The sequence below is a fragment of the Ylistrum balloti genome, unplaced genomic scaffold (genome assembly GCF_031769215.1).
Source record: "Ylistrum balloti isolate Yb309-2 unplaced genomic scaffold, AGI_CSIRO_Ybal_v1 Utg370244, whole genome shotgun sequence".
NCBI lineage: Eukaryota > Metazoa > Mollusca > Bivalvia > Pectinida > Pectinidae > Ylistrum > Ylistrum balloti.
This window is the reverse complement of record NW_026782197.1, coordinates 235,872-250,255: the sequence shown is the minus strand read 5'-3', so window position 1 is coordinate 250,255 and position 14,384 is coordinate 235,872. Positions and strand designations below refer to the sequence as shown.

The 14,384-nt window shown below is 35.2% G+C and overlaps 1 protein-coding gene across 1 annotated transcript in view; it reads right to left on the bottom strand.

Annotated features, from left to right (window-relative positions):
• Window positions 1-12,629, bottom strand: part of LOC132552341 (putative N-acetylated-alpha-linked acidic dipeptidase) — a 71,703-nt gene extending 59,074 nt beyond the window's left edge. The window contains exons 1-2 of the mRNA XM_060216500.1: window positions 12,521-12,629; window positions 9,394-9,667 (exon numbers count right to left, since the gene is read on the bottom strand). Coding sequence (XP_060072483.1) covers window positions 9,394-9,666 — 273 coding nt within the window. The 5' untranslated portion in view covers window position 9,667; window positions 12,521-12,629. The remainder of the gene's footprint in view (window positions 1-9,393; window positions 9,668-12,520) is intronic.
• Between the last annotated feature and the right edge of the window lie 1,755 nt (window positions 12,630-14,384).

Here is a 14,384-nt window from a genome sequence, read left to right as displayed (position 1 = left end):
TCTTTGTACAACTTACAAACACCAACTAGTGATATTTCTTTGTACAACTTACAAACAGCAACTAGTGATATGTCTTTGTACAACTTACAAATAGCAACTAAAGTGATATGTCTTTGTACAACTTACAAACAGCAACTAGTGATATGTCTTTGTACAACTTACAAACACCAACTAGTGATATGTCTTTGTACAACTTACAAACACCAACTAGTGATATTTCTTTGTACAACTTACAAATAGTGATATGTCTTTGTACAACTTACAAATAGCAACTAGTGTGATATGTCTTTGTACAACTTACAAACAGCAACTAGTGTGATATGTCTTTGTACAACTTACAAATAGCAACTAGTGTGATATGTCTTTGTACAACTTACAAATAGCAACTAGTGATATGTCTTTGTACAACTTACAAATAGCAACTAGTGATATGTCTTTGTACAACTTACAAATAGCAACTAGTGTGATATGTCTTTGTACAACTTACAAACAGCAACTAGTGATATGTCTTTGTACAACTTACAAATAGCAACTAGTGTGATATGTCTTTAAAACCTAACAGAAGTTCTGACATCTTCCAGACAAAATTGTGCTCAATATTTTAAAGACAATAGTAGTGTTTTAAGGTTCCTTCACAAATCTTTGTGTCTTCTGGGTCACATCAGCACAGTGCTGATTACTGTCAGGGGGCATACTGTCAACTAAAGTGTTAAACAATCTAACAGAATCTTGTTAATTACAACCTGATCCACATTGATGACGTAAGACAATCAAAATGACTGCTATTTAGGTAAAGACATCCAATGTAATCAGCATGCATGGCCTCTGTACCTTTCCTTTCAATTTTCCAAAATGAAACTTCTTTGATCATGATACTGAAACACAGTATATACACTGTACATCACCAGGCACACACAATATATCACCAACAGATATATCTACATACACTGTTCCTGTTTCGTATGTTTATATAACAACATAAACATCCGCGGGGTTTTAGTTTGAAACACAGCACCATTTCTCAGCTACTCACTACAAGTTTTTGTAACAATATTGAGGTTATCTAAGTTTACTATCTATAAAAAAAATCTAAATGATGCTAGGAAATTATTTATCAAATGCTAATAGTTCTATAGGGTGTATAACATATCAACCATCTTCAAAATAATCTTAACTTTACATTGATTATTGTGTAATAAATTTATTTAATGACCTACCTTACCTGAAACAATTTTGTTTCCAACTCATAGTATACTTTCTCTCCTTATAAGCAACTTAAGATCACTTCAAAGTTCTTGGGTTTTTTAATTTTAATATTTTTCCCCCACAAAACCAGAAATATATATTTCTGAACAACACTGACTATACTGCTATTGTCATCTGAATTAAAAGAAAACACAGAGTAAAGAAGTTACATTAAATGGTGCGGAAGGGGAGTTTTCTTAAAGTGTTAGCCACAGGTGTTAACTATAAATATATAAATCTTACCTACACACTATTAAAGGCGGGGTTACAGCTGATATTAAATTTCCTATAGAAAGATCCACACCTGTTCGCAGTACTATAAATAGCAATACAAAATATAGGCTTGAATTTTCAGAAAACTGCCCATGTGTTAAAACATGTGTCAATGACATGTTTCTGAACCACATTTTTCAAAAATTCTGTTTTTGTCATATTCCTGAAACTTTACTCATTATATACATTTTACATCAGATATGTATTGGTATCTTGGTATACAGATATATTAAGGGGAAAGATAGTGCATTTTCTAAACCAGATTGTTGCCATAAACACTAAAACTTGATTTAATTTTATTTACTTAAGAATTAGCTTCAATAAGTGCTCTATTACCAAATAAAATAAGAAAATAATTGAAATCCAGAAAATTAATTTTAAAACTACTTAAATGCTAATGGAGCAAAATTTTGGATTTGAGAAAAGTGTCTTCAGTTCATAAATAAAACTTCCTGGAGTAAAGCACAGCATTGTCACATAATCATTTGATTATTAGATGAATTAAGCTTTTTTTATATGTTGTCTTGCCTCGTAAATTTGACATTTTACTTCTCTGTGCTGTCGTTGTTACTTCATTGATATATCATTTCATATTCTATTTTGTTAAGTAATCAAACATTGTAATTCTATAATGCAGATTGCCTGCACAAAATTTTTTTCAATTTTTTTTTTTTTTTTTATCAATTCTTAATATGTGTATTTTTTTCAGCATTTGAATAATACTTGTCAATAAATATACTTATAAATAATACCTAATGACAAAGATAGTTGTCAAAGAGCCTGAAAAAAATCAAATCGTCATATCAAGGAGTTTGGCATGATAATGTATGTTTAAGCCCTACTAAGCCATTGTCTCCTCATTTTGCAAGTCAAAATCCAAAAGTGTAGTCAGTAGTTGTTTAACAGGGACTAAGATATTAACTACATCGGTATTTGTTGAACAACATGTTTAAGTAATTACACATACGTAAACCCTCATGTTATTCCCCATATTACCTTCATATTTATTATTCAAACCAATAAAGGCCAATATGACACCCTAGCCAATGTTTACACTTCATATTTAATATGTATAATAAGACAGGTACCGGGTTATTGAACGCCTGGATACTGAAATACCATATACCTTAAGCTTAGCTAACAACATGTACATGTAATTTGCAAGACACATTTTATGAAGAACTATTATTTTGTGATAAAAACACAGCTTTTATGGTTACCCTGATAAATGGACAGGTTGTTTTACGATTAGTTCGAGATAACCAGTAGTTAATTAAAATTTTCAAATATGAACCAAACAAAATTGAGAACATCTTTTCATAGCTGTAGATTTGACACAGATCAGATGGATAGATTTTTAGTGTTAATTTGGACTAGCTTGTATTTTCTGTGGCACCAATTACATTTTTTGACTAACTCTAACTAACCTTTAAGCAACTAGGGCCAAAAAATTAGTTAGCCACACATAAATATTGGCAACTTCACTTTTGCCATTTACTAACAAAATGTGACATTATCTTTTATGTTAATGGAGAACATTATCTTTTTTAAGACTAACACTTAATCTTTGAATTAAAGACTATTTAACACATCATTTCTGTAACCCATGTTCACTGTAACTACACACTACCTGTGTTCACTACACGCTACCTGTGTTTACTGTAACTACACACTACCCATGTTTACTGTAACTACACACTACCCATGTTCACTGTAACTACACACTACCCGTGTTCACTGTAACTACACACTACCTGTGTTCACTACACACTACCCATGTTCAATACTAGAAAACTATTCTTTAACAATTACTTGTGTGTACAGAAGAAACATATAACCTGTGTTTGAAGAGGTTGTAAAAGGTGGACAAAGGCTATGACAGAATGGTTTGATGACTCACTAAAACTTGAAAATTGAGATTTTGAAAGTTGAAAAATACTTCATTTTTCACACTCACAATCTCCCTCCTGCTCTCTAAGCGACTTGTGAGTAAACCTATCACATCTCAAAGCATTTCAAATCACAAATGTCTTCAATAAATCTAAGAGAAAAATTTGTCCCAAAATATAGACAAGAGGTATCTTTGTGGCACTTTAAAATATATAATGTAAAAAAGTAAATTACAGGCCCTGTGGACCTTTTAGATTTCAGAACTAGAAGAGGCATGACATAGTCAGGTATGTTATAGTGTACTATAAAATACAGCAAAGCTTTAAAAAAAATCGAAAGGTGGATGGTGTTTGAAACCCCACCTTTCAATAACTACACACATAGTTGATAGCACGTTCCTGAAGAACCCAAGAAACCATCGTGTCTCAACTTGGGCTTTGTTTTACTGCACAGAAGTGTTTGTTCGCTGTGTTGGTTTGCGTCCTTGTGATTGCTGGTTGTTAACCAATAGAACAACCAATGGGAGGACCATTGTATGTTATCCTGAGCAACCAAGCTAAAATGTCTTACCTAAAGAGACAATCACATTAGCAGAGACCTGCCTATTTCTCATCCTCCTGAGAAACACAAACTGCCACAGGCTATGTAGGGAGCATCGACTTTCAACCCAGGATCATCACCTGATCGTTGTTATGTAAGCTCATACCCTACTAACTGCAGAGTTATTGTAACCCTTCAGAAATAGTGATTTCCGACAAGGTAACACTTGATTGACCTCTTAGCAAACTTTCTGAAAATTGGAAAGTCACAAATACTTGTGATAAATTCAGACAAGAGAAAACACAGAATTACAGGCAGTCTTATATTGAAGTCTGAAATCAATAAACATAAACGATAACTTTATAGTGGCATCTTTTCTGAAGAAAGACTCGAACTTTTTCTATTAGAGAGAAGATAGTGGAATCTTTGATGGGCATATGTATAGGAAATGTATTGCATGTGTGGAGACAAAATCTTAAGTTATGTATGGTGGCGGAGTTGTCTGGTCGTAAAACTTCAGCTGTCACTAATCGGTATATGCCGCTACAGTTTAATTGCTTCTAACATGACAAAGCTTCGAGTCTCGCAAAACGTTGAGTCTGGCAAGCACTGTAACTAGCCAGCCTTACCATATATGTATAGGTCTACCAGCTAGGTGGCCCACTGACTCCAATATTAATGCGGTTATATCCATGGACACCAAATTTACTGTTTCACACAAAAAAAATATGAATAAACCATTTATAGGCTTTTGTTTTTGATAATTTGTCTAGAAATCAAGAAATCAATAACAAGTAGGATTTGATTTGGCCCTCGAGTCATGACTTTATATTACAGCTACTACAAAAACCAAGCAGTAGGTTACAGAATTATAAACAGACTTTATAAACAGATTGTCTATTGGTACACATAATTCATTTACACAAGGAGTAAACAGTGTAATTTCATAAATTTTCTTGATTTTTCAAAACAACATAATTTCCAGCACATTTTATTTCCTTTTTTTTTCTAGTACGTTACAAACACATTCTAAATAAATATGACAAATCCTCTAAAATGGGATTTTAAAATGAACCAACCTTTTTTTACATATATACTATTAGTAAAGATTTGGGTAGCACCTGTCATGGGAACCTGACTTGTGAAGATCAGCATCCTAGGCTTGACACTAGCCATGCTTCAATTATATCCGTGCAGTGGCAAAAACACATCAACATTCGTTCATTTTTAATGAGTTTAAATGGAAACGTGATTGTTATATCCAGGTGATGACTAACTTTTGGGCAAGATCACGTAAAGGCAGTTAAAACTTGTCAAAAACTTGACTGTTCTTGATGCGATGGTCCAACTCCTTCCATAATACATGATTTATATAAAACTTTAACCAAATGAAAATTTTGCACGACTAGTTTTTACATACGAAAGCTTTTATTTTGATTGAGACCTGACATTGCACTGCAAAAAGACGTGAAAAGTAACGAGAACACAGCGCTACATGTACATATAAATGTACATAATTTTCTAACATGAAAATAAACACCACACGAGCAAAAAGAAAATGGTAAAATCAATACACAGCCTCAGAGGAATCAAGGGTTTCAGAGATCTTGACTGGAGAATAATTCAGTATCGAACTTCATCCTTGTTGTTTTCATGTCTCGAAACAGTGACAGATACTGTGTAGTGACTTAACAATACCTACACATACTTCTCCCTGTCTAGAGACACTGTGTAGTGACTTAACAATACCTACACATACTTCTCCCTGTCTAGAGACACTGTGTAGTGACTTAACAATACCTACACATACTCCTCCCTGTCTAGAGACACTGACAGATATTGTGTAGTGACTTAACAATACCTACACATACTCCTCCCTGTCTAGAGACACTGTGTAGTGACTTAACAATACCTACACATACTTCTCCCTGTCTAGAGACACTGACAGACACTGTGTAGTGACTTAACAATACCTACACATACTTCTCCCTGTCTAGAGACACTGACAGATATTGTGTAGTGACTTAACAATACCTACACATACTTCTCCCTGTCTAGAGACACTTATAGACATTGTGTAGTGACTTAACAATACCTACACATACTTCTCCCTGTCTAGAGACACTGTGTAGTGACTTAACAATACCTACACATACTTCTCCCTGTCTAGAGACACTGTGTAGTGACTTAACAATACCTACACATACTCCTCCCTGTCTAGAGACACTGTGTAGTGACTTAACAATACCTACACATACTTCTCCCTGTCTAGAGACACTGACAGACATTGTGTAGTGACTTAACAATACCTACACATACTTCTCCCTGTCTAGAGACACTGTGTAGTGACTTAACAATACCTACACATACTTCTCCCTATCTAGAGACACTGACAGATAGTGTGTAGTGACTTAACAATACCTACACATACTCTTCCCTGTCTAGAGATACTGAGATAGTGTGTAGTGACTTAACAATACCTACACATACTCCTCCCTGTCTAGAGACACTGTGTAGTGACTTAACAATACCTACACATACTTCTCCCTGTCTAGAGACACTGACAGATAGTGTGTAGTGACTTAACAATACCTACACATACTCCTCCCTGTCTACAGACACTGACAGATAGTGTGTAGTGACTTAACAATACCTACACATACTCCTCCCTGTCTAGAGACATTGACAGACACTGTGTAGTGACTTAACAATACCTACACATACTCCTCCCTGTCTAGAGACACTGTGTAGTGACTTAACAATACCTACACATACTTCTCCCTGTCTACAGACACTGTGTAGTGACTTAACAATATCTACACATACTTCTCCCTGTCTACAGACACTGTGTAGTGACTTAACAATACCTACACATACTCCTCCCTGTCTAGAGATACTGAGATAGTGTGTAGTGACTTAACAATACCTACACATACTTCTCCCTGTCTACAGACACTGTGTAGTGACTTAACAATACCTACACATACTCCTCCCTGTCAAGAGACACTGACAGATAGTGTGTAGTGACTTAACAATACCTACACATACTTCTCCCTGTCTAGAGACATTGACAGACACTGTGTAGTGACTTAACAATACCTACACATACTCCTCCCTGTCTAGAGACACTGTGTAGTGACTTAACAATACCTACACATACTTCTCCCTGTCTACAGACACTGTGTAGTGACTTAACAATACCTACACATACTCCTCCCTGTCAAGAGACACTGACAGATAGTGTGTAGTGACTTAACAATACCTACACATACTTCTCCCTGTCTAGAGACATTGACAGACACTGTGTAGTGACTTAACAATACCTACACATACTCCTCCCTGTCTAGAGACACTGTGTAGTGACTTAACAATACCTACACATACTTCTCCCTGTCTACAGACACTGTGTAGTGACTTAACAATACCTACACATACTCCTCCCTGTCTAGAGACACTGACAGATAGTGTGTAGTGACTTAACAATACCTACACATACTTCTCCCTGTCTAGAGACACTGACAGATAGTGTGTAGTGACTTAACAATACATACACATACTTCTCCCTGTCTAGAGACACTGACAGACACTGTGTAGTGACTTAACAATACCTACACATACTTCTCCCTGTATAGACACTGACAGATAGTGTGTAGTGACTTAACAATACATACACATACTTCTCCCTGTCTAGAGACACTGACAGACATATGTGTACTAACTAATCTTGACAATACAGACATGACACTCATGCAATATTGCTGTTAGGGAATTTCAACCAGTAATGGAGCTGTAGAAAATAGAAACAGCAATTTGTTGGAAAAAGAACTATTTAAATACGTATGACAGGCCTGTGTTTCAACCCTGAAGCTCTATCTTAAATTGACAAGAACTACATGCATTGAAGTTTACCCTTATATTGGCCTGCTCTGATAGACCCGGGTGGAGCAACACAATGACAAGAACATCTTCAGGAAAATCTGTCATTGAATGTGTGTGGGCTCACAGCCGGATAAAACACCACAAAAAAATATATACTGCAATTAGACAAGGAAACATGTTGTTCCAGTAGTCTATGGATCAAGTTAACTAAAAACATGCTGACAGTTTAAAAGTTAACAAAAACATATATTCTAATTGATTAATATCCAAACATTCATTAGCATCCTCCTTGGCGGTTTAAACCCATTATTTCCCACCTTAATGTAAATTTATCTACCAGAAATCAATTTTAGGCGTTGCTTCTGCCCGAATTGCAGCATGTTTTCTAAAATCCTTACAGAAATTATACCACGGACAAAAACTGAAGCACTAGTAGTGCGAGAGCTCACATGAGCTTTTAATTTGTGATTGAGGTGATGTGAACTCACGGCCCCATGGACCTGCATCGCTTATCTCAAAGGTGTGCGATGTTTTTTACACATACATTAACAATTCACATTATCATAACGTTCAAAGTCTTACGATAAGAAAAATTTATTTATTTTGAAGATTTGAAAAATTTTTAACCTTGTCACCATTTCTTTTCCCAAATCTTTCTTGAGCTTGAGAAGAGGTCATTTAAACAAAAAAGTTAATGCTGGATGGACGGACGATACATAACAAACAGATAGAGCATGCATGGTACAGCACAGCATACATAAGAATGAGTCATTTGGACCATGTTAGTACTTAACTTTAATTCAGTCAAAACTGAAAGCAATTGCTTATTATCGAATTGTGATGGATGGAACAGGATCTCAATCTGCCAAATTTGGGGCTAATGCAAAATAGTATCTTTTTTTCCCAATTTAGACCCCAAGTTTTCCCAATTCTAAGGAAAACACCATTATTTTTCCCAATTCTAAGGGCCCCGGGCCCCAGTTCCAAAATGGGGTGTGAGAGCCCTGTGGAACAACCATTTTATAGAATAAATCACAATAACATAATGAAAATTATGATGTCATGATGGTCAAGCAAGCACTGTTTGACAAATTTCTCTTCTGTCTGACAGGTAAGGGAAATGCCATGAAAATGGAAGTATATAAGAGGGTCGATTGTTGCTGGTCTCATATACAAACCTGCTTAGTATAATGTGGCACTGTTTGTCCATGACTCAGTACCTACTGACCTCTTCAGTATTACAACGAGTTCTTTTTTCTTGACTATAAATTACTACTGGCCTGTTTGGTGTTATGTGGCACTGTTTTTTATGACTCGGTTACCACAGATCTGTTTTTGATGACTCTGTTACTACACTGACCTATTTGGTGTTATGTGGCACTGTTTTTTATGACTCGGTTACCACACTGACCTGTTTGGTGTTATGTGGCACTGTTTTTTATGACTTGGTTACCACACTGACCTGTTTGGTGTTATGTGGCACTGTTTTTTATGACTCGGTTACCACACTGACCTATTCGGTTTTATGTGACACTGTTTTTTTTATGACTATAAATTACTACTGACCTGTTCCGTGTTATGTGAAGTTGTTTTTTCTTGACTTGGTTGCAGAAAGACATCGTGAACATTTCGTCGGATGATGTAACCAACAATCATACCAACAGCTAGGCAGGCAGCCAGCAGCAGAAGTTTTAAGGCACAACCTTTCTGCCCACTAAAAAAGGACAATTTGGAAGTTGAGGCATTGTCTAGGTTTTTATATTCAATGTCAACCTTTTCAGACTCAGCATCCCATCGCGAAACTTGTTTCCCGGCGATGTATTTACCCTTGGTGGGCATCCTGCAAATAGAAATAAAACAGATTAATTCTGAGACATGAAATCAACACAATGTCTAAGGATTTTCATGCTCTCACCACATTCACTGTAAAACCAATCATTTTCATGCTCTCACCACATTCACTGTAAAATCAATCATTTTCATGCTCTCACCACATTCACTGTAAAACCAATCATTTTCATGCTCTCACCACATTCACTGTAAAATCAATCATTTTCATGCTCTCACCACATTCACTGTAAAACCAATCATTTTCATGCTCTCACCACATTCACTGTAAAACCAATCATTTTCATGCTCTCACCACATTCACTGTAAAACCAATCATTTTCATGCTCTCACCACATTCACTGTAAAATCAATCATTTTCATGCTCTCACCACATTCACTGTAAAACCAATCATTTTCATGCTCTCACCATATCACTGTAAAATCAATCATTTTCATGCTCTCACCACATTCACTGTAAATACTGTAAAACCAATCATTTTCATGCTCTCACCACTTTCACTACATACTGTAAAATCAATCATTTTCATGGGGGATGTATTTTTGTAGAATTCCAGGGTATTCTAAATAACTAAATCTTTATGTCCACAAAAAAATTGAAGGCAAAAAGTAAAATGGATTCTAGTACCAGAAGATTTGGTAGGCGAGGTTTAATCATGAGATCAAGTCCCAATGACAATGTATTTTTGAAAAATCAAAATTTGAGCCCATCAAAAATATCTGATTGTATAGTAAGTAGATGTACAAGTATACAGCATAACAGACATTAATACATCCTCCACACTCCAGGGGTTATGATCACTTTTGCTCTCTGCACCCCCGAAATATGTCCTGGCAAAACTGAAGGTTCCATGTGTAACACCTTGTGGACAAGACAAAAAGACTAGTTTGATCCTTTGATGTACATCAAACAAATCTTGAGGTCACATAATGGTATATTGTGATGGATTTGAAAATGGGTGTTGCTCATTCGTGATCTTCAAAAGGAGCATATAAGCCTGTGATTGGTTCGTTTTTTCTTCCTTGAACCAGTCAAATTACTTTGCTTGTGCCTTCAATTTTGCCATGACATGTTCCAGGGGTGCAGAGAGCGAAAGTGATCGTAACCCCTGGAGTATTAAGGATGGTATTAATACAGCTGAAATCATATTTGGTTTGAGCCACAATGTGCTAAAAAGTTCCACTTTGTTTTCATTACAAATAACATCTTGACATAGCCTGATTTTGATTTCTCTACAATGATAAAATAATATTGGCCATGTTTTGATGTGAGATTGACTCTAAAGAAACAGAAAAAAAACCAAGACCATGTAATGGTCAATTACCTTGACCTACATCAGTTTACAATCAAAATATGAGTTTTTAATTCACATAATTATTTACAAAATTGCGGCTACATTTAACAAGAATTAAAAACAAGAAAGCTCATTCACTGATCACTCCTCTCAAGTCAAAGCTTCAGCTTAGTCTGTTCAGTTGAGTTTAAACAGTGATAAGAAGAAATGCATACCCTGCTGATAACCTCATGCTTCAGGGCAAGTAGAGTTTTGCCAGGGCTTGTAAAGTTTTAAATGCATTTTCAACAAAGCTCCCTTCCCTTGTTAAAAAAATATTGACCAAAGGTAGGGAGGGGGCTTATTAGCAAGCTCTGCCCTCTTGAATAAATGTCCTACCTTACTTTGTATAAATACGCAATATCACCGACTACTTTGACATAAATATATTGTGATTTGTTGTTGATCACATTAATACATTGATGTTGACTATGTTATGAATCAACAACCAGAAAATATATATAATATTCATGTTTATGAACTATTAGACTGCCACTTGAGAAAAATTATGACAGGATGATCAATGTTCGCAACATCTTATGTCCTATATAAACTTGCTCGTAGACTCGTATATTTTGGTCATCACGCTAGATTTATGCCACAAAATGAAAATACAATACTTCTGATTGGTTCTTTGGTCATATCTAATATGTAGATGAAACACAAGAATCCTAATCTTCACTACAATACAGCATGACTTGAATGCCAGTCAATATGTGTATCTTCAATTCTGCTACCAGCAATACATCATAATAAAGGGTTGGAATTAATATCATAGACAGTGATGGATGATGGTACACTTAGATATAACATACAATTGTAACAAACAATTTAATACTTTAATGAATCTACTTGTCACGATCCCAATACACAACAGTATGAAGTTATAAACCCCCTTGACACATACAGACAGTTACAAATGCAGTTGGAAAGTAGTGTTAACTTGCAACCAGTTCAAGTGATTGTGAGATAGACAGATCTAACTCTAGATACCCAATCTTCATAATCATCATCATCATTACAAACTGTAGAATGTTAATGGACTGACTGCAATTTGTAACTCAAGCAAAAACTATGAAACATGAACAATAAATATTGTGACATAATTCTAAGGTGTCACAGACCCATCTGCTGTTGCCACGTGAACATAATGAAATAATGAAGGAAGACTCCAGCTTTCTGGTATAGACTGTGTTAGTTTCCTGTCTTTTAAAATATTTCATGGTCATCTGCACAGTTAATGTAGCATGCCCATCCTCGCAGAGAATTTTTTATAATTCTCTGAGATGAGAAGGCGTATCGGATTTCCAATGGATTCTCTATATTTCAACTTGTCAAATTATTAATTCTGAAATAAAATCACTTTGCAAATACAAGGTTTACCTTTTATACTAACAACCATTTAGTCACCAATCCACTTTATCGTTACCGCCAACAGCTGATCTATAACTGCTAAAACGTAAACATCACAACCGTAAAAATATTACCCCTGATACTTGCACAGCATTTACCTGTGTAGCTCCAGTGTGATTGTTAATACTGTCCAACGTATCTATGTTGATGGTGTTAACTCTGTGACATATCTAATGCTCCAGTTTGCATGAGGTAATACAGTTTTTAAGCGCACTGAAAGATCATTTCTCCCTTGTGTTTCCATGTCGTTATTCTTGAAGGTCTAGAAAACGCTTGACACGAACAGTTACAAAACAACAAGCGTTTTATAGATCGAGGGACGTTCTAATGAATGTACAAAAAAGGCAAATCCGGCCAATTTTTACGGAAGATTTTATAATTCAGTTTAAAATATTTCATATTGATAGACTCATATTAAATATAATGATTAACAATGATTTAAACATATATATAAATATCTTAGTCTACAGAAGACAGACTAATCCCAGTTCTGTTCTACAAAAGCCCCAGTAGTATCACAAACTATTAATAAATATATAATTCTCATATCTAATGTAAAATATAGCAAATGCATCCCAGGGAGCATCCCAACACCAGACCAAATCAATCATTTAAACTGGTATAGTCCCCCTATTGGTCACTCCACTCCCTGTATATTGTGGAAATTCACATTTAATGTTAAAGAGATTGTATGCATAAGCCCACAACACTGAGCTTTAATTGGTCCAAAGTGAAAGCTTAAACAGCATATATATTTTTGATGTCTCAGTCTTCATACACATGCAATGTATCATTCTGATCCTTTAGCTGGCCTTATGTGGATACACATGCTCTTCACTAGTACAATGCTAGATCCATAATTTGTATCAGAAAATTACCATTTCAAAATTAAGCCCACTATCAAGAACGTGAGTACATATATATATCCTTGGCGCATTTGTTTCGGACACCTTAAGAATAATTTTTCGCCAGCTTTGTCGATGAACTGCCACCAAACAAATACATAAATGACTTAAAATGTGTTCATACTATAAGATCTATTTAAAAACTGACCGATGAGTGCTCAGCATTTTTCTAAAAAAAAATTCCACAGATAAATTCGCTCAAATTCGCTCACCTGAAATGATCAACATGTGTATCGGGCATGTGAATGTGCTTCCATATCTGATGGCATCATTCAATCACAGAGAGGCATGAGTTAGATCAGAGTGACCCAGAAGTACACATGTTGTATACAAAATCAGCATTTGAATGCAAACAGCATTTTGATGACAAAAAAATCTTAATAAGAATAATATGATACTTCTTGGAAAACTTTTTTATAACACAAACTATTTAAATAGTAATTTTTTTTAGTCTCTCTGTCAACAACTTTCTATAAAATCAGAAATGAATCATCAAACATGATAACTTAAAAATCTTCTTTTTTGTCATTATAAGGCATGAATGTTTGGACTTTCGTAGCCTGAAAATTACAAAAAGGTGTGGCCTATTATTCCTGGTTGATTTTCATTCATTAGACAGATGACAACAAAACATTGACATCTGAGAATGAATTGATAGGTTATTTCATAATATCTAGGAGGATGTTTGACATGTAAAAATGTGTATTAAGAAACAATACAAAAATTTGCCAATGCAATATTAAAACATAATATTTTGTGGTAAATGCATGGTTTAAATCATTATTCTTTATTCCTTCTGGAAGCCTGACATGTTACAGCAACCAAAATTATCAGGGTGGGAGGTTATGGCGGTCAATAGAGCATGTGATAAGCCTAAACAAAATGGCTGTTCTGATTAACATAATGGTCCACAACTGATATCCATACAATACATGTAGCTAGCTGAGTGTAACAAACTTCATGTGAGTATGACACAGATCAGACCTACAGTTTGAGTATGACACAGATCAGACCTACAGCTTGAGTATGACACAGATCAGACCTACAGTCTGAGTAT